This window comes from Malus sylvestris, chromosome 13, assembly GCF_916048215.2.
Source record: "Malus sylvestris chromosome 13, drMalSylv7.2, whole genome shotgun sequence".
Classification (NCBI taxonomy): domain Eukaryota; kingdom Viridiplantae; phylum Streptophyta; class Magnoliopsida; order Rosales; family Rosaceae; genus Malus; species Malus sylvestris.
In genome coordinates this window covers 4,488,874-4,509,757 of record NC_062272.1, presented here as the reverse complement: position 1 = coordinate 4,509,757, position 20,884 = coordinate 4,488,874, and the positions used below count along the sequence as shown (strand labels likewise).

Sequence of the window (20,884 nt, the reverse complement as noted above, 5' to 3'; positions counted from 1 at the left end):
TTAGGGTAAAAGTATGTAAATCACCTTTCCCTTTATTTAAGGGAGGAGACTGATTAGGGTAATATATTTGTGTAAGGTTTAGATTATGTAGGCAACATGCCTTCTTCTTTCTTGTCGGCTGCTTGCTGTAGCCATCCTTCCCATTTTTTTTCCCTCTCTCTTCTCATATATACCTGGACTCACTATTGTACAAACATACATGAAATATACATTGAAACTTTAAATAAGAAAATCTACAAAAGTAAAATATGACTAACAGAAATAAAAATTGTAGTTTACCATCTCATCTTCAAGGCGAGCATAGCCTTTGTGACTCATTGTGTGTAACATAGTTTGCTTTGCCCTCATTTTCTTAAATCTCTCACTTATCTCCTATATATCCAAAATTTATTCAATAAAAGAATGGATATATTTGAATGGATATATTTGAATATAGAATGGATATATTTGAATAAAAGAAAAGAAATATTGTTATCTTACATTTTGAACCTAAGCGTTTCTTAACAAAACTCCGCCATTGTACCAAACTCACATTATCAGGCTTGAGTTGCATTGTAACACGCTTAAAACCAATCCTTGCAAGGACATATTATTTTTTTTGGATTACCCTCCTTAGTCAGAACATCCTTCAAAAAACTATGTACCCCATTTTGATACACTACTGAATTTCTACAAGGGAAAAGTACAAATTCAATGTGTGTGGAATATAAATAAGAAATCTTAACATTTACACACATAGTTCATAATATAACCGTGGAAAGTATGCACATTCTTTATCCATTGTACACCAATTAAACTCTACACTCTACATTGTCAAGTTCTCTAGTTCTAGCAGTCAACATAGTAGCTACTAAAACATATACAGAAAACAAAATCAAGTTTAAAAGCACTGTATTACAAAAACTTAGCATATTCAAAGGCAAGACACAAAATAAGCCATCAATTATAATAATGAAAATAAATGACTGCTCATTTACATAATTTGTTATACCTGGATTTCTAGGCATGCATTGATAGTGATGAAACCTTGATAAGCCAAATAAGCAACAATGCATGCATATTATCAAACCTGCAATAGCCAAATAAGCAGTACTTTAGGAGATTATATACTCTCAGAATAAACCACAACTATTTGTAAAACATATCAAATCTTCCCTAACTTGTTATCCAATTGTCAAGTCTTAAGGGATGAAGACATGAAAGATGCATAACTTTGTCACATCAACAAATGCATCTAAAATCTACAAGATTTAGACCTAAGTCCTAACTCTTAACCAAATGAATTGTAATCTCTTTTTCCTCCAAAGGTAATTTGAAGTTGATGCATTCAAATTCTTCTTCTTTAGTTTTCCTTGGTTATCACAAATCACAATATCAACATTCAAATGGATTACATAAATAAATCATCAATCGTTTATGTTATTGGTCATTTTATACTTTTTGGAAACAGACACATTTGTAAATGAACAACCCAACAGTAATAAAATACTTTATAATGATCTCACGTAGAAAACAAGTCTTAAAACTAACAAAATTACTAATAATGTTGCATTAAAAATAAAAAAGATTCATAACTTGTAATATGTTATTGGTCATTTTATACTTTTTGGAAACAGACACATTTGTAAATGAACAACCCAACAGTAATAAAATACTTTATAATGATCTCACGTAGAAAACAAGTCTGAAAACTAACAAAATTACTAATAATGTTGCATTAAAAATAAAAAAGATTCATAACTTGTAATTGCATGGAATTGTCGTGCCAATAAACTACTTTTCTCCCGGATTCTAATCATCTTCTAGTTGCAACAAAGATAATAAAACAATTTTCTTGCAACAAAGACAATAAAACAACCAATGAAAAAGTGGTCAAGAGGACCACTAAAGGAAAACAGAAATGCATAAGGGAAACAAAACCCTCCTAAAATCTGAAAAAAAATTAGCAGGCCTACAACATCATAGACTCCTCGCCAAGTTATCCCATAGCTCCTCAGCCCCTACTCCACCATACCTTCAAAAGCCCTTTATTTCTTTTCATCCAGACCACACAAATTACAGCAAGAGCCAAACACTCCCATATAACTCTAACCTTCTTGCCCCTACTAAAACTCAATAAAAGGCAACAAAGAGAGAAATTTCACCATTTCACCTTCATTCAAGCCATATTCCTTCAAATACTCACAAATGCATACATAGCACCAGACAAAAGATTAAAATCTACATCATTTTTCATAATTACAAACTCAACATTTATATCATTGAAAAGGGTAAAACCAAATGGTTAAAAATACAAAAGTTTCAAGAAAAATATTAAAACTGCATTTTCTAAAAAGAATAAGCAAGTGAAAAAAAAGAGATGTGTTGGATTAGGAAATCACCATGGCCGGCCGGAGAGCTTGACGAGTCGTAGAAGCTGGGAACTTTGGAGAAAGAAAAGAGAACCAAGCCAAAAAGCCAAAAAGCTCATTTTTGAGCAAAAAAAATAATAAAATGTGGGTTGGGAAAATTTGGGTGGGAAGTTGGGAACTAAAAAAAATTTCAGCGCCAAATTGTCTATTGATTGACTAGAAAAATTTGGCTTGTTTATAACATAATAAATTTCCAAAGTTAGTCATTATTTACGACGTGTCATAAAAGGTAGGGACACAAATATATGAAAAATTCATATTACGACATAACGTGAAGCCTTAAAAGAGGAAAGTGTGTCGTATAAATTGTCAAATACGACACACAACACTTAAGCTGTAAATATTTGTGTTTAACGACTTGCACAAAAGTACTACCGTGAATGTGAGATTATGCACAAGTATTACGATATGAACTTTATGAATGTCGTGAATGATATTATTTACGACATACCAGTACTGTATGTCGTATTTGCCAAGTTGTAAAAGATCCAAATTGTTGTAGTGAAATTTACTTAAATTCACCTAGTCCACCTAGCCGTCTAGACGCTAAACCACAACCAGTTACTCAACTAGCACGAAACATCTTTTAAAACTTTGTTTATAACAGAAATCCACGTGCGTTGGAGCCCCCTGTTGTATGTTGTTTGCAAAGAAACAAAACAAAGCCAACGGTTCATGGTCCTTTTGGACACCCGCACCCGTAAAAGCCTGTCGTTGCTAGACAACCATGCATGTGTGTATGCGTGTGTAGTCATCCAAGGAAAATTGTGCTTGATTCATTCACTTTATTTTGGTTTCTTATGGTTATCGATATTCATACACTCATTTTTCTATATATTCTTGTTAATATTTTATAGTTGAGAAGAGTGAAAATTAGAAATTGGTGTGTGGATAACACTATTTTTTTTATATACATACATGTATGAGATGAGAGATAGAAAGAAATATTTATATACTGTTGAATAAAGCAAAAAATCACACATTGGCCATCTTACAAAACAAATCACAACTTATATCAAATGGTTCCACTGCTAATTGCATCGAGGCATAGTGGACTGCGGCTTGTCTCTCTTAAACTTTAACTTAGTATCAGGGCGGATTTCAAATATGGGCCCGAACTATCGGGTTCACTTACAAACCTGACTGATGTAGCTACACGTTTGACCCACTCTAAAGTGGTTCAACATGAGGGGGTGTGTTGAAGACCGCAAAAAGTCCCACATAAGTTATTTCACAAAACAAATCACAATTTATGTCAAAAGGTTCCACTTTTAATTACATCAAGATTTTTTGTATAAAAACTCCACGCTTATTGATTGCACAGATGATTAAGTGGGGACAACTTCAATGCTATTAGTATAATGGTGGACCGACGCCTGTCCCCCTAAAACTTTAACATATACTTGGATAATAACTTCAACAAGGGCATCCGAATATTTAAGTTGTAAGGTATATTTCACGTAAGTATGAGACTCACAATATTTTATTACCACCTTATATCACATAGATTTTTCTGATGTGAGAGGGTTGATCCTTGTAGCGAAGGAAACCTAATCTCATGTTGCATCACTTCTTATTTAGACCATCTCCAACCTTGAGGATAAAACTTTAAAATTTAAGCCATAAAATTTTAAGTTACAAGCTAAAAACTGTTTTTCTCCTTCAACTCTTGTGGCTTAAAATTTTAGCCTATGATAATTAAATAATGATTTTAGTCTAACTTTTTGTTTTCATTAATTACTTTTAAATAAAATTTATGTAGATTATCTTAATTGATTTTTATGAATATTTTAGTCTAAAAATATTTAAATTTCGATAAGTAATTAAAAATCATACAAATACATAGATATTTATGAAGTTTTAAGTCAAATTTGATTTAAATAAGTTTCTTAAATTATTTTAAACTTTAGATTTAATTTTGGGCCATCAAATCTTTCTTTTTTTACTATTAGATTTGATCTCATTTGATTATAACCGTTAAATTATAAGTGAAAAACAAAAAAATATTAGAAATATGGGGGAATCTAGCCAGAGATATATTTTATCCTAAATCCTAAGATTTATTTTAACCCATGATTGGAGATAGTTTGGGAGGGGGGGGGGTTTAAAGCTTATATTTTAAATTTTATTCCAAGGTTTGGAGATAGTCTTAGAAGATAATTTGAGGGGAGTGCCAAATCATGTCAACGGCAAAGAAATGTCTCACACAGTCTTGCCTCGTTGTAAAAATCGCCCTAATCAAGCAAACGTATCAAACATGAACTCTTTTACTTGTGATGAAAAAGGTGGTGGTTTATTCCCATGTTCATTTGATCTTTCTGGCATAACCTGCAGGAGAAAGGGATGTTTATCCAAAAGCCTAATCAATGTTTAACGTGCTTGATTGATGTGAAACTTTTACAAAGTTTGATAAATGGTAGTAAGTAGGGGAGTGTAGTGGTAGGGACCAAGGTATTTGTTTTTCAAATGCAGAGTCATGACTCCTGGACTGTCCTGAAGAACCCCAACTGTGATAATCTTCAGTGGACCAACTTCACCACGAAATTGCTTCACTCGGTTGAAGAAGCGTCTGTCTGCACTCTGAAGTAAATAGTTAACACAAAATAGTGCTTCATTATAATTGTCTATATATACGAAATCAAATGCATGCACAGATAAATATTGGTGCAAGTCCTTTTGGAAACAAAGTCATTTGTTGCTGTTATTTATATGATCACCAGGGGATGCCTAATAATACCTTACTTTTAGTGATTGCTGTGAAAAGCATGTTAACTACATTGTAGTGTTTGGGAATTGAAAGGAAAATCAAGAACAATGGATGAAAAGAAGGATGAACACAGAGTTTGAGAGAGAGAGAGTTTAGAGAGAAATATGATTTGTATTCACATCACAAAATGAAGATTACACATACTGTTTATATAGAAATCCTAACCACTTTAACCAAATACTAACTACCTAACTATATTACTAACTCTATTACATTTTTACCCTTAATACTCCCCCTCAATCTCAACTGGGGTAACCCAGTTTGAGATTGGAAGAACAACTGCAGTCACTGTTTATGAAACCCAGAAAAACAGAACAACTTGAACCAACTGCAACTTGATTCTGCAAATATGGAAATTATCTCGAACCTTTCTGAATAATGAGGTTGTTATAACTGCAGAGCAGCAGTGAACATCAATCTGCCCCAAATATATGCACTGACTCACTGCCCCAAACTCAATCTGCAAGCCCAGTGGGAAGCACATCCAAAAGTCTAATATTCCTCTGCCTTGTGCAGGAGCTTCAATCAAAGAACAGCCTCTTATAAAATTGTAACACACCCTCAGGCCGGTTATAACAATTTCTTACGGGATTACCCTTCGTGGGATTTACCGTCAACAACTTCATTTAACATTGGCTTCAGCCTTTAAAAAAAAAACAGACAAATAACAAACTATAGTGTGGCATCGGCCTTAACTATAGCACCACGGGATCGCCCTTTGTGGATTTTACCAAAAACAACTTCTTTGAACAATGGCAATGGCCTTCACAATTTCAACAACTGAAAATCAACATCTATGTAGGATTACCCTTCGTGGGATTTACCTACTCAAAACACGGGATTACCCTTCGTGGGATTTACCGTGAACAACTTCTTCAAACTTCATCTATAACCGGACTTACTGTAGATTCATGCTAACAATTGAGTTGGTTAGACTCGACATTATAGGCTGTGAAAAGAAATATACTGCACAAACTCCTGCACTTGGACAAGAATTATCCCCAGGTTGCCTGGCATTATCCATTGACAAGGATACTGAAGCAACATTCTTAATGGATTTAATCATACCAGAGCACCTTAACAAATGCTACTCAATATACGTAACAAATTCACCAACTTTCTGACTTCGACCTTCTTCAATTATCAACTTCATAAAACTCATAAATGTCAACAATTTACAACTCCCTGAACAAGCAACTTCATAAATTTCTTCAATTCCCAACCACTGCAATCAGCCTTAATCATATACGCAAACCCCGAAACAGATCATATAAAATTCACACCAACACTGCATAAAATTTCATTGACCCAAAAACACAAACACCTTCTGTGCAGAATTGAAAAACCAAAGAAATGTAACGACCTGATTCCAACAGTGCCACCAGAAAAGATTACAGCAAGAGCACCCATCCAAGAACAGCAACTAGACTCCAAGAACTTCAAGAACCATACCCAAATCTAATGCAAATTCAGTGAACATTATCAAAGGAAAAAGCAAAGAACCATACCATAAACTGCAGAAAGAGCAGAGAGTGAGACCTTTCTGCTCAAACTAAAACTCTGAAAGTTGAACCGTTTCTTCCCCAAGACCCAGTGGAAGAAACGCGATAACACACAGAGTTGCAGCAGCGGCATCACCGATCAGCCATGGGTAAGGTTCACGGATCGCTCGCACGTGCCGGGAACGTTAGGGGTCAGACTCCAAAGGTGGCGAAGACGAAGAAGCCCAGAGGCCGCGGTTTGGAGCAGGGAGCGATTGATCTCGTTGATTCACCCAGTGATCTCGTTGATTCACACCTTCTCGTCGATTAGCGGAAGCACCGAAGAACTTGACGGAAATTTCATTCAGGCATTTTCACAAACACCTCGATGGCGGCGCAAGCACAATCTACAATTGCAGCGCAATCACCGACGCAAAAAAAAAAAAAACAAGCAGAACCCATATTCGATAAAGGTCGGTCTTACCAAGATGCTCCACAAATTCAGAGGTGTTTGAAATCCTGCGAGTTAGCAACAGCCAGAAGATGGAAGGCGGCAGAGATCTTCAGTTCTTGGAGGCGGTGAGGAATCGGTTGTTCGGGCTCCACCTTGACAACACCTTCAAGTCTTCCTCCGTCATTGATCCCAAGAATCCCACGAAAAAAACATTGAATAGGAGAAGCTCTCAAAGAGTTGGGGTGAAATCTCTCTCGGTGGTGAAATCTCCGCATTATTCCTTTGAAACAGAAACTAATGAAAAATTGGAAAGAAACTAAGTAGAAACAGATGAAAAATAATGAAAAATGGAACCACCAGAATCAATGGCGTGAGCCTGGTGGCTCTGATACCATGTTAACTACATTGTAGTGTTTGGGAATTGAAAGGAAAATCAAGAACAATGGATGAAAAGAAGGATGAACACAGAGTTTGAGAGAGAGAGAGAGTTTAGAGAGAAATATGATTTGTATTCACATCACAAAATGAAGATTACACATACTGTTTATATAGAAATCCTAACCACTTTAACCAAATACTAACTACCTAACTATATTACTAACTCTATTACATTTTTACCCTTAATAAAGCATTCAACTACTTTCTAAACGGCAGATTATGCTTTTGTTTGTTGGGCATGTCCAGTCCAATCCTATACAAACCCTAAAAATATCCCATATGTTTTATCTCTGGTCACCTAAATAATAGTAAAGTGATGAGCAAAATAAAGAAAAATAAGCATAAAATTTGTTGCATGAAGAATTTTTTTAAACAATAGAAGATGAAGCTTAATATAACGATCCATTGCCACAAAATCACTATATAAAATAGTTAAAATGCACCATAACAAGGTGTAATTGACTTGAAAATATTGATACAGCACATCTGGCTGGAAGTCTAGATATTCATCTCTTGTTAATGCTATATGACCGACCCTCTCATCTAGTCTTTGTCGGTCGGTTATTACTTGTTACCGAGGCCCGAAGGGTGGAGATAGAGAGCATCAAAATTCACAAACCCTACACCCTTGTTATTATTGCTCAAAGTTTCTTAAAACCAGCAATCTCGATTGGTCATTTCAGAGAATAAAGTCTCACAATTTTGCTGTCAGATAATATTGTCAATATACTGTCAGTGATCCAGAAAATCGATCGATCACAGAGAGAGAGAAAGAGAGAGGTGGTTATTAGCTAACTGATTCATCTGATCTGACGTAACGCAACCCAAAGAGGTTCTTGAGCTCCTTGCTTTTTATGGACAAACTAGTACCTGCCTTAAATTATTAACACTTTCCAAAGGCCTAATCGGATAAATGATCCCCGTGGTCAACAGGTATTCGGATGATAGCCCCTGTGGTAAAAAAATTCGGATTTAAACCCCTGTGGTCTAAGTCTGTTAGGATTTATGCCCTTCGGTTAAATAATGCTGACGTGGTTGCCACATATATGCCACGTGGCAAAAATAATAATTTTTAAAATACCTGAATTAAAAAAAAAAAAAAAAAAAAAAAAAAAAAACGCAGAAACCCAGAAAATCCCCCCCGCCCTCCGCCCTCCGCCCTCCGCCCGTTCCCCCACCCCGCCGGACTTCTTCTCCTTCTTCTTCTTCTTCTTCCCGCCGGAGACCAGCTCCCCCCCCCCCCGACGGAGCCCTCTCCCCGCGCGACCCTCCTCCCTCTCCTTCTTCCTTCTTCTTCTTCTTCCCGCCGGTCTCCCTGCGCGACTTCTTCTTCTTCTTCTTCTTCTTCTTCTTCTTGTTCTTCTTCTTCTTCTTCTTCTTCTTCCCGCCGGAGACTAGCTCCCCCCTCGCCGGAGCCGTCTCCTCGCGCCCTCCTCCCTCTCCCTCTTCCTTCTTCTTCTTGCAGATCCGGTTTGTTTGTTTGTTTTTTTTTTTTTTTTTTTTTTTTTTTTTAATTCAGGTTTTTTTTAAAAAAAAATTAAAAATTATTATTTTGCCACGTGGCAGCCATTTGGCAGCCACGTGGCAGCCACATCAGCATTATTTAACAGAAAGGTTTAAATCCTAACAGATTTAGACCACATGGGTTTAAATCCTAACAGACTTAGACCACAGGGGTTTAAATCCGAATTTTTTTATCACAGGGGCTATCATCCGAATACCTTATGACCACGGGGACCATTTATCCAATTAGGCCCTTTCCAAAAGCCATGGCCCATTTTTGCACGCATATCAAACTTTAACTGATTGAAAAATATGATGATGCACACGAAAATCCGCTGGTCCATTGCCGGTAGCTGCTCAGCTGTTCGTGCTGCTTTTCTTTTTGACCTCAGTGATGACTCTAGCAGCATCAGTGCAATCAAACGTTGGCAATTACTGCAATGTTTAAACCTTGTTATTATACACTCAGTACTTTTATGGGTAAGTAAATGAATTAATGTGGGTTTGGGATTTGATTATCAATGTGTTTTTGCCTTGATCAGTGTATAAAGTACTTTTTATTTTTTAATCATAAGTCTACTCCTCTCTCGTAATATTATTTAGACACACAAAACTAACCATTGTTGATACTCCCTGATAAAAGTGAGAGCTACCATCGGATGTAAAGACAAACCAGTATTAGAGAGTGTCAACAACGGAAGTTGGTTTGTGTGTCTAAACAGAATTAATCCATACAAATTGTCATTAAGAGGGACAATCCTTTTGTGATTTGAAATCCTAGATGTTTAGTAGCAGTTTCCTCTTCTCACTTGCTGGTTTCAATGGACCACATGTAATAGAGTGCAAGTGTGTAACCAACCCAATCCATCAGGCCTATTTTTCTAGTCCAGGGGCCCATGAATTAATTAGTTAGCAAAAATAACACCACATTTTCCCACCATTAATTACTCGTTTCCTAAAATGACCATAGCGACATTATCTTTTCCATCAAAATGCATGGGAAGTGGAGGATAGAAACGTAATTTCACAAAATTTAAGTTCCAAAGCCCACCGACTCTCCACGACCCAGCAAAACATGTTAGAGAAACAAGAATCTGTGTCCGGATCAGAGGACAGAGTCGGAGGAGGAAGGAGGGCGAACGACGCACAAAATTGTTTTTGGTTGGTTAGTTTGGGAATTTCCGACGTTTCCGATTCTCCCGCTAATTTTGTTTACCGAATTTTTCGGTCACCCGGTCGTGTTATGCAAAGCTATATGTAAGCTCACACACACCCTTCTCTTTCTCTCCCTCCGTCTCTCTCTCTGCCTTTTGAATCTCCTCCCTATTGGCTTTCCTCGACAGCCAATCTCTCTCTCTCTCTCTCTCTCTCTCTCTCTCTCTCTTCCGTGTCCCAACATTTTCCGACGTTTGGATAATGTTTTGCTAAAAACTCCCCTGTTTCATTTCCTCTTCTGGGTAAGTTTCTATTTTTTTGTGGTTTTTCAGATATGCTTTTTGCCTTTTACTATTTATTCCTTATTTTTCTCAAATATCCCACAAGTCTCCCGTTCTCAGAAAAGGTATTCGATTTTGGTTTTTTAGCTTCATTTGGCAAATGGGTTTTTGTTGAATCTTGGTTTTCTTATCTGGGCTTAATGCAATTTTAATCACCCCTGTTTATGTAAGATTTAATTTGGTCATTAGGGTATGGAAAAATAGGAAAAGCATCTGTCTTTATTTTGTAATGTTGATAAATTTGTGAACTTTCGGTAGCATGTTCTTGTATCTGGCAACGTTGTTTAAATTGGTTGCTGAATTGTGTGAGTCGGGAAATTGAACTGTGTGTGGTTGGATAGATTGTGATGAAGAAATGAATGATTTTGGTTTTGGGCAGGCTTTTCGATATTTTGGACAGTCAAAGAAGAGGGATTCGAGCGTAAGATTCGCGGTTGAAAGTGCAGGATGGGAAGGGTAAAGCTAAAGATTAAGAGGTTGGAGAACACAAATGGGCGTCAAGCAACTTATGCTAAAAGGAAGAATGGCATTATGAAAAAGGCTAATGAATTATCTATACTATGCGACATTGACATTATCCTTCTCATGTTTTCGCCTACCGGAAAGCCTTCTTTGTGCTGTGGCAAACGCAGGTATGTATCTACAATTGTACATTCATTCTAATGGTAACGAATTAAAGAATTTATATGAAGACTCGCATGAGGTTTTTATGTTTGCGTTTGAAAACTATTCAGGCTTATCGAGATTAAGCCTTTTAGTTAATCGAAGCAGTTGATTCGGGGGGATATGTTTAATGTGTGAGGCACCTTAATTCATTCAGTTATTTAGTTTAATTACCAAATTATATTCACTTTAGGAGTTTCAGCAGTAAGGAATGTAAAATTCTTTAGATCACATGAGCTACCTTAGTGTTTTAATTGTTTCTGTTATTTCTGAACAAGTCTGATTGTTCTATTGTTAAATGGAGATTAGTTTGTATAACATTATTGGTAACGAGGGCTGTAAATAACGATCATGCCCTTGCATTTATGAAATCATGTGTAGATGAAATGATCAGTAACTTGCCCTTTTCTTTTTTCTTGTTGACTTTAGTAGCATTGAAGATGTTATAGCAAAGTTTGCTCAACTCACTCCACAGGAAAGAGCTAAAAGGTAATTTCTTCGCTCAAAGAAACAATCATGTATCTGAATTAAGTTTTAAAGTATCCTAGCTAAATTTAAATTGTTTGGATTCTAACAGGAAATTGGAAAGCCTCGAAGTAAGTCCCTTTTGATAACCTTTTATTTATTTATTGATGATGTTATTGTTCTTTCTTTCTTTTTCTTTTTTTTTTTCTTTTCTGTTCGGGTATAATCTAGATACTACCACTGCTGTCTCTTACTTAATTTTCTGTTTTTATTGTTGAAAGTGTAGGCACTGAAGAAAACATTCAAGAAGTTGGATCATGACGTTAATATACAAGAATTTTTGGGTACAAGGTACACAAGCTAACACACTCGGTTAAAATGTTGTCAGAAATCATGGAATTACAAGAATTACAATTAATATGTTTTTCTTTTCTTTTTGTTTCAGTTCTCAAACGATTGAGGTAAGAATGCAAACCTATATTTCCAATGTGATATTTCACCATTCGAGTCTCTTTGGCTTAACTTTTCATTGTTACGTGCTGTTTATATTTCTCTTTCTCTCTCTTTTTTTCTGACAGGATCTGAGTAACCAGTCTAGTTTATTGCAAACCCAGCTTTCCGAAATAAAAAAGAGACTAAGGTGAATACCTGAAAATTTGGTTTGTGAGCCATATTTTACGTTTCACTAATTTAAGTTGCAATGAAATTTTACTATGGTTTATGACCCCCTAAACTAATGCTATACCAATCTTGGATTCTGCAGCTGTTGGACTAGCCTTGATAAGATCAACAGTGTAGAACAGTTGGGGCATATGGAAGATTCACTTAGAGAATCGCTTAACCAGATTCGAACACATAAGGTATCCTCTTCATCCAGTTGTAGGTTTTATATGAAGACATTTAGTGTATACCCGCCCGATGTTAGAATTCTTGCGCTTGATAGGGTCAGCACTGGTAAGTGTTCTCATTGTCTGGTTCCAAATTTTAAGATTTTCTAATTATTGTAATTGGCTAGCTCTCCAATATTATATGCCATTGAAATTTTACCACTGATAATTGAAAGTTGCTGAAACGATGTACTGCCTTGGACTGTAGAAATTTAGAATTTGATTACTTATTAATTTGGAAATGTATGTGAATAGTAGTGAGTATGACATCATTGGAGTTTCAGCAAGAAACTGTTGACAGTTACAAACAAAATAGAGTTATTACAATTGTACAATAAAGAATTTATAATTTTCCTCGAATCCTTTCTCTGTAGTTTTCAAGTGACCTTGTGCTACAATGATTAGTTCTACACCTCTTGATACTAATGCTATCCAATTTTCCGCTGGCAGGAAAATTTACAAAAGCAGCAGCTTATGTCAATAAAATGCACTAGTCAGGTAAAGCATTGCTACTTTTCTGACATGAGAAACTTTTTTAAGGTGTTATTTAACTTTTTTGAGGTGTTATTTACTTACCGGTACGATATTGGCAAACATTCTCATCTTGCAGTTCCAAAATGGGTTGCATATACCCTTCAGCATGAATGCTGAGCAGCAGCTCCAGCCTTTGTCATGGATTCCGACTAATGAAAGCCGACATATAGTTTTACCTGAGGACGCGACCTTGCTTCCCCATAGGTGAGTGATTGTTGGGAAGTACATACTAGCTCTCCTAAGAATTTTTGTTGTGTAAGACGGAAATATAATTGAAAAGAAACGCAACATGTTATGCGATAAGATGACGGTCTTTATAACATAGAACGTTAAAAGGCTCCCCCAACTAATTTTTTGTTGATTAAAAATCTACGAATTTCATCTAATGGTGGATTGCCTTTATCTCAAAAGTGTTACTCAGTGAAATTATTTCCTGTTATAGGGATATGGAATGCTCAGCAAGTTCCTCCTTTGGTAGTTATTCTGGTTACCTTGGCACAGGAAAAAGTCCAGAGATTTCTACTTCTGGACAAGAAAATGGTATTCTAAATGACTTAAGCAGAACCGCACCGCTGAATCTACAGCTGGGTGGGCACATTCCCTATCTTCCGTACAATCTCAATATGCTGACTGATACGAAATTCCAACCACCGGCAGAAATGAGTCCTCAAGAAAACCCTGTTGAGTATCAAGTTAATGGAAGCTTTGAAGCTCCTAGACCTGAGTTTTACCCCACTCAGCATAATTGGGCTTCTACATCTGGTCCTTGTGCAGTTACCATGTTTGACGAGCATTTATATTCCCAGGCCAGTTTCTCTTCCCCGATTTTCTCAATAAATTTTTCATGCTTGTTACTAGCATGTTTTCCTTTGCTGGAGTAGCGAATTACGTAAAAACTAGACATTGGTTATTATAACATTGTTTTCTCCATGTATATTATTATACTGTTAATGTGATTTTTCTTTCAGCTACAATGTAATCCAATTTATTTTTCTTCAGAGATAAACTGCAAAGTCAATTGTTTTCCTCCCCATTGCGTTAAACCTGCATATTCCACCTTAGAAAGCATCTCTGTATTATGTTGACATTGCCCCGTTGTTGCAATGTTTTGTCCTACTAATTGGAAGGTTTACTTCTCTGTACTGTATTGAAATCTTAAAAGCATCTCTATTGCTTGATGCAGCAGACAAACTGAAGTCCATGGGTGCTTTTGTCGTTCATCCACCGATGGGGAGTTGCTGGAGAAATCCAACTGAATGCTTGAAAAACATACTCATCCATCAAGGTTTTCGCAGTCATATTTTTTTTGTCGTGGTAATATAGAAGGCAACCACCGAGTGTACAGTGCGGGTTCAACACAAAACGGTCCTATCATTAGTGATTAGTCCCCCTGCGAGAAGAAACGACGGTGCTGATGCGCAAAGAATGAAGCACCAAAAATATAATGAGAGATCTTCTGTGTTTTATATATATAGAAGTATAGGTGTTCTGCTGAGTTTTTTTTGCTCCCTCCGCCCCCTTCATGTCTTTGGCTGTCAAGGTTTCTATTGGCAGTTTAGGACATTGCCTTCCCTTGCTTGGACCTGGATTGTCTGCCCTCCCATTTTGGTGCCCTTCCTGTGCCCTCCTATTTTGTGTGGTCACGGTTAAGTCACGTCAACATTTTATATTATTTTTTTATAAAATGTTGACGTGGTTTTACCGTGACCACACAAACAGGAGGGTACGAGAAGGGCACCGAAATGGGAGGGCAGACAATCCAAGTCCCCCTTGCTTCCCCTCTCAGTAATCTGAGCTGTAAATAAAAGTACATATAAAAATATACAAAAACCATAACATATTGGAAAATTTTTAAAATTCCATTTTTTTGTGTAAATTAATGTCTGCTATTTCTTGTTGCTGTCTACACACCGCAAAACATCAGCTGGAACCACAAAGCAACTATACCAGGTTTACACGGTCTCGTATCGTCCTTTTGCAAGGCCATGCTAATCTTCTCTACTTCGTTCCAATTTTACAGACGATATGGTTTTGGTTTGCACTTCTAAAGCATGAAAAATGTTGACTAAAAATTAAACAAAAATGAAAAGTTCAAAAAATTGTTTAAAATGGAAGTAGTCGAGGATCTGTATTCAAATAATATTTGCCCAACAACTACATTGCATGATGTTCATATATGATTCTCAAAGTCAACCATTTGGGTTAAACATGCCTTCCTCCTAAGCAGACGGACAACTGGAACGTTTTTGTTGTGATCAGGGAATTAAGAACCACTACCAGGACAGCATATGAATCCTTCTTCTCTTCCTCCTCCTCAAAACATTGTACGTACGACATGTTCTTGAGCTTCAAGGGTGAAACCACCTCCACAGGTGTTAAAAGATGCCGGAATCAACGTCTTTAATGGCGACGAGGAAATTAGACAAGGGCAAAATATAACAGCCGTACTGGCGCAGGCAATCCAAGGGTCTAGGATCTCTGTCATCGTCTTCTCGAGGAGCTACGCAGCACATCAACTTGGTGTCTTGAAGAGCTTGTGAAGATCATGGAGTGTAGAAGAACACTTAAGGCAAATGATTTTGCTAAAATTCAATGATGTCAGATGAATTTCTAGACTCTAGCTACAAATTGCTAGAAAAGTTACCAAGGTTCTAATTCTATATCAATCGTTTTGCCGTTGAGGTCGGAACCTGGCAGGCTGCACTTACTCGTGAGACAAGGCAAGTGCTTGTTGTGTTTGCAAAGCCCCATTCTTTGAAATTTAAATAGTACTTAAACCAAATATATAGTGAGTTATTCAGTTTAAGTAATTTATGATAACCGAATGGATCGTAAAGGCCTAGAAAGTATAAAAGTTTACACGATTTAAAATCTAGAATGCCCACATGTATATAGTAAAGATTCATATGCTAAATAGTGAAGTTTTTGTAAGTTTTCATGGTAGTTACTCTATAAATAGAGCACTACGAGTGTTCAAAACAGAATATACAAAAGGAATAAGAAAAGAAAGATAAGTTATAATATTTTCTACATTCTCCTATTTCTCTTTTTCTTGCAATCTTTCTGTTATAGTTAATACACAAAATAGTGTGATATATTACATCTGCTTCACTCTCGTTCTTAGCAAATGTTATTTTTCTAACTTTTACCTATTTATAACACTAATCTTTTATTCATTTATTATATAAAAATGAATGATCATTGAACACACAAAACTAAAATAGTTACGTATACACGTAAACCGCTATTATTCCGTGTTGCTGTCTGTCTATATACACACAGCAAAACATTTAAATGAAACCACAAAAAAAAAAAGTTGGGTATGTGAAGTTTCCTGCATAGATTCTCCCTCTGGTAAATCTTTTGTTGTTAACTGGTATGAATCTTTGAGGCAATCTACGTTGAAAGGGACATGGAAAGCAAAGGGACAATGGATGAGACGTTGAAAATTTTGAGATATGAAATGTCTGTACAGATGTTTTACTCCAATTCATGTAACGTTGTAACCCAATCAATTATTCAGTCCCATCACACAAAATTTCTGCTCACAGACTTATTAAATTGCCTTGTGAAAATAGCTAGGTGTAAAAGATGAAAGTAGGGCAACATGACCGCGTGATTGGTTAGATCACTCTCACAAAGAAAATGGCCCTTCATTTTAGGGTATCATCCGCCTCATGGGAAAAGGATCATCACCGGATCATTTTCCTAAGGATTCTGTGATCTTATCCGTTCATCGTATATCGTGCAGTTAATTTTTATTAGATATTATTCATATTTAATTTTAAATTTTAAAATGATTTATGACCGCATGATGTATGGTGAACATGTAAGATCACGGGATCCTTAAGATCTCTAGGAAAATGATCCCTCATGTAGCTACAAATTCTCAACGAACGGTAACCCACGCTTTTTGAGTGGCTAACCAAGTAGTTAGCTACGTGGTCGCCCTATTTTCTCTTGTGTTGGCACTTTTGGTTTAGGGCTGGCCCGTGCCAATATATTCCTATAGCCACACATGAAATTCAATCTCGATCCCCATTTCCTTCATTCCTTGCCATCCCTAACATTATATTTTTCTAACTTGTTACCATTGCCAATTACTTCAACTAGACAATGTCTACATGCTTTTTCTCTCTTGTTTATAATTTGTTATTGCATCGAACACAATCTAGAAAACTCGTTACCAAACCTACTCATTCAGGGAACTATGAATTTGCTTAGTCTTGAGAGTAAAGGTTACTTTGTAAGTAATTACAATTAGGGGAATTATAACTTGAACGCTACAAAACACACTGCTTTAATCAACTGGTATAACCTACGTCTATATTATTTTACTTTTTTTTTATACAATTTGATTTAACTCACACGTATGCATTATTTTTCTGGTTTCTTCATTGAAACAAGCACAAGTTAGATGAACAAAATGATTGATTATTCGCAAAAGGTGAAATAAGAAGCAATAAATAGTAAATTGGCAAATCCATTACTTAGTAGAAAAAGGAAAATTTACATTTAGTCCTTCAACAACATTCAAACATAACAACCAAGGACAATACTGAATTAACCATCAACCTCAGCTGAATTACAATAATGCCCAACAAGCCCAAAATGCTAGTAATATTTCAAAACACTAATGGCGGGTGGTCAAAGTCCACCACCTCAGCCAACTTCTGGTTTTACAAATACCACAGAAGTAAAAAAGAAACAATACCCAAGGAGTTAGGGTCCCAAAGATAGTAGGGTACCCTACACCTAAGACACATAGAATTCAAAAATTAAAACTTGATGGGAGAGCCCTTATAAAATAAGCCCTACTCACTTTTGACCGCAGAGGCCAAAGACCTTGACTGAATGACTCAGTGACTCAGAATACTAACTAATATCGTAGTATACTTAAGAGTCGCACTAATCTTAATTATACTTCAGTATATATTTAATGACCTAGGAAATGGCTAAATATGGAGGGTAAATTAGGAGGTGGCGTGGGGGGTGCCCTAGCGGAATTGGGCACCGCTGTAGGTCTGCCCAAAGGACCACCCAGCAGGGGCAGCATTGTAGGACACAACAGTCCTGCCGTCACTGGTTGTGACCTTGAAAGAGAGAGCTTGGCCATTGAGGTAGCTGTTGGATTGCCAGTTTTGCCCCCAGTTTCGGGACATTGCTTGCCAGCCAGTTCTGGACCCTTTGACGGAAACAGAGTGCACATCACCGGCACCACCAACGTTTGTGATAAGGACCAGGTTGAAGTAGGAGTGTCCGTTGATTGTGAATCTGATGCCTCCCCTTCTCCTGCAGGGTACCCTACAAAAACCCAACAAAATAAAATTAGATAAACACCTCAATTAGAGAGAGAAAATTTCACATATATTTGCATGTCATGCACTATCAGATTCTTAGCCATGAAATTCCTTTAATGCCCTTCTTTCATTTCGAGGATTTTTTAATTATGAAATTCTTCTAGTGCCCTTCTTCCAATTTTTTTTTTTCATAAATATAATGCAATATTAAAAGACCATGATAAAATCCGGACCAGATCCTCTCCTGAGCAATTCCCTAGGGATCTTAGGGATCCCATAATCTTGTCCGTTCATTTTATATCGGTCAGTTTTCGTTAAGTATTATTCATATTTGAATTTTAAAATTTAAATTTTAAATGATTTCTGATCACACGATATGCGATGAACGGACAAAATTGCAGGATCCCTAGGATCCCCAGGGAATTGCTCAGGAGAGGATCCTTGTCCTCTCCTACTAAATTTTAGTAATTTTGATAAGAGTCCACAAAAAATTTGCAATTTTGAGAAAGAACCCACAAAAATTCTCATAAAATTAATGATTTTTTGGGATAAAGTATGAATCTTTAGCTCTGAAATGTTGAAATTTAACTAGGGTTTTACCTTCTGTAGGACACAGGCACAACTCCGGCTTTGTATTGGGCAATGTGCTGGAAGACAGGCTGAGAGAGGTCGAAGTGGTGCTGGGGAGGGTTGCACCAGCCGCCGGCATTGTTGGGGAGGGCGTTGTTCGGCGGGCAGAAATTGGTGGCGGTGACCACAATGGTGCCCGGCAGACACCATTTGGGGTCGTTCACACACCTAATCTGGTAGCAAGATCCACACCCCAGCCCATTGTTGAACAGAGCAGTACTCAGCGCGGCCGTATTGGTTCCGTACCCCTGGCTGTAGAGGTTGCCGTAACCACAAGCTCCACCTTCAAAAACAAAATCCCAAAAATTCAGAAGTCAGAGGTCAGAAAGGGCACTTAAAAATGGTAACATTAAGTAAAAATGGAATCTTATGCTGTTTTGGTGCATACCCATTGTGCCAGAAGCGTCACCGCCGCCGTAGAAAGTGGCGCGAGCATTAACCCACCCGCCTCCGCCGTAAGCATGCGCAGAGGCTACCAACATTGCAAGAAGACCCGCCATGAAAAACCCAGATGAAGAAGCCATTTTCCTGCATGCAAAGAAGTGAAACCATTAAGCATTTTAGAAAAAAATGCAGCTTTTTTATTGGAAACCATTAAGCATTTCTAATTAAAATTTGCAGAGAGAGAGGGACAATATTATTACATTTGGATTGGAAACGAATAAGGCTTGAAAAAACCAGGGGAGAGGAAATGGGAGGAGGCAGATGAGTGAGGAAAGTGGGAGGGGTTAGGCAGGATTATATAGAACTTTTGGGGAGGTAGGGGAATTTAGTGTTTAGCCACCATGGCCACTGAGCCACTGAGCCACTGACATAAACTTTTATTTTTTAATATATCTGTTACTTAAGATGTTTGGGGAGGGGACCATAATCTTCTAGGGCTAACTGGTTTTGAAATAGTTAAGTTCTGATTTGATATTGCTGTGCATTGAAAAAAAATTATTTATGCTTTAAGTTTATTTTTGTTCTTTCACGTTTTTATTTTTTTCACCCAAAATTAAGAAAATAAGCTGTTTTTAAGTATTTAATAAACATTTTCTTTTAACTTAGCTTTTTTTTATACCTATTTTTTATAAAAGTATCTCAGTACCAAATTAGTACTAAAACCCAAGACCCTTTGGGATGGAAGGGCAGTTTTGGAGGACAAACCGTGTGGTTTTGTGGGGGAAATTTCCCAAATGCAAGTAAGATATGGTGGTTTTTTGGGGTGTTCTTCTGTAGAATCCATACCTCACGTGCAAGCATTGGCCATTTGCCGCAAACAACCTTTTCCCTCTTTTGTTCGTTTTCCATGCTTCTCTCAGCTTTTACTTTTCCTCCTGTCTTTTCATTATTTAGATTATCAATTATATTTTTCTTTTTACAAAACAATATTTAAGCGAATTTAGTTTAATGAAAGAGATAAGAGAATTCGAACTCAGACGTAGCCGCGTAAGAGAGATTGTTGTTAGTTAACAAGCTTAACCAACGTCTAGTATAATTCATGGAAATGAACTTCGAACACAAAAAAAAAGAGGCGAATGGATTGCTCTAAGCCAACGTGACTAACCTACATATGAATATTATATTTATTGTATTGGTTTTTTCCTGAAGGAACCCATACTCACCACAACAACCATTTTTAAAGAGCTTAAAGACTTTTGGTGAACTGGGTTTTCTTGCTTCGGACAGAATCTCTTTTACCTAACAGAAAATTAACAACTTTATTTAGATTATTGCAGAACTGAAATGTGCATGAATAAAAATTTGCAGGGAGATTTTATCTTGAACTTGCTGTCTCAATCAGAAAAGAGAGGGAGGGGAAGGGGGAGGGGGAGGGGAGAGAGTGAGAGAGATGTGTTGTGTCTCTGTCTCT

The 20,884-nt window shown here is 36.8% G+C and overlaps 2 protein-coding genes across 6 annotated transcripts; one reads left to right on the top strand and one right to left on the bottom strand.

Moving 5' to 3' along the window:
• Window positions 1-10,125: 10,125 nt before the first annotated feature.
• Window positions 10,126-14,961, top strand: LOC126595078 (agamous-like MADS-box protein AGL30). 5 transcript variants are annotated; one of them, XM_050261419.1, is made up of 12 exons: window positions 10,126-10,311; window positions 10,930-11,182; window positions 11,643-11,702; window positions 11,791-11,809; window positions 11,965-12,029; window positions 12,124-12,139; window positions 12,257-12,318; window positions 12,442-12,538; window positions 13,016-13,063; window positions 13,176-13,303; window positions 13,542-13,905; window positions 14,283-14,961. In XM_050261419.1, the coding sequence occupies exons 2-12, from the start codon at window positions 10,998-11,000 to the stop codon at window positions 14,292-14,294; spliced, it is 1,056 nt and encodes a 351-aa protein (XP_050117376.1). In that variant the 5' UTR covers window positions 10,126-10,311; window positions 10,930-10,997; the 3' UTR covers window positions 14,295-14,961. The 5 variants fall into 5 exon arrangements, with proteins under 5 accessions (XP_050117376.1, XP_050117378.1, XP_050117375.1 ...); XM_050261421.1 differs by having other exon boundaries at window positions 10,126-10,511; window positions 11,646-11,702; XM_050261418.1 differs by having other exon boundaries at window positions 10,126-10,511.
• Window positions 14,962-17,562: 2,601 nt separating this feature from the next.
• On the bottom strand, window positions 17,563-19,836 carry LOC126595077 (expansin-A10-like). The gene is made up of 4 exons (XM_050261417.1): window positions 19,674-19,836; window positions 19,418-19,557; window positions 19,000-19,312; window positions 17,563-18,403 (listed from the first exon to the last, which is right to left on the bottom strand). Coding segments are annotated over exons 1-4 (762 nt in total). The 5' UTR covers window positions 19,676-19,836; the 3' UTR covers window positions 17,563-18,096.
• Between the last annotated feature and the right edge of the window lie 1,048 nt (window positions 19,837-20,884).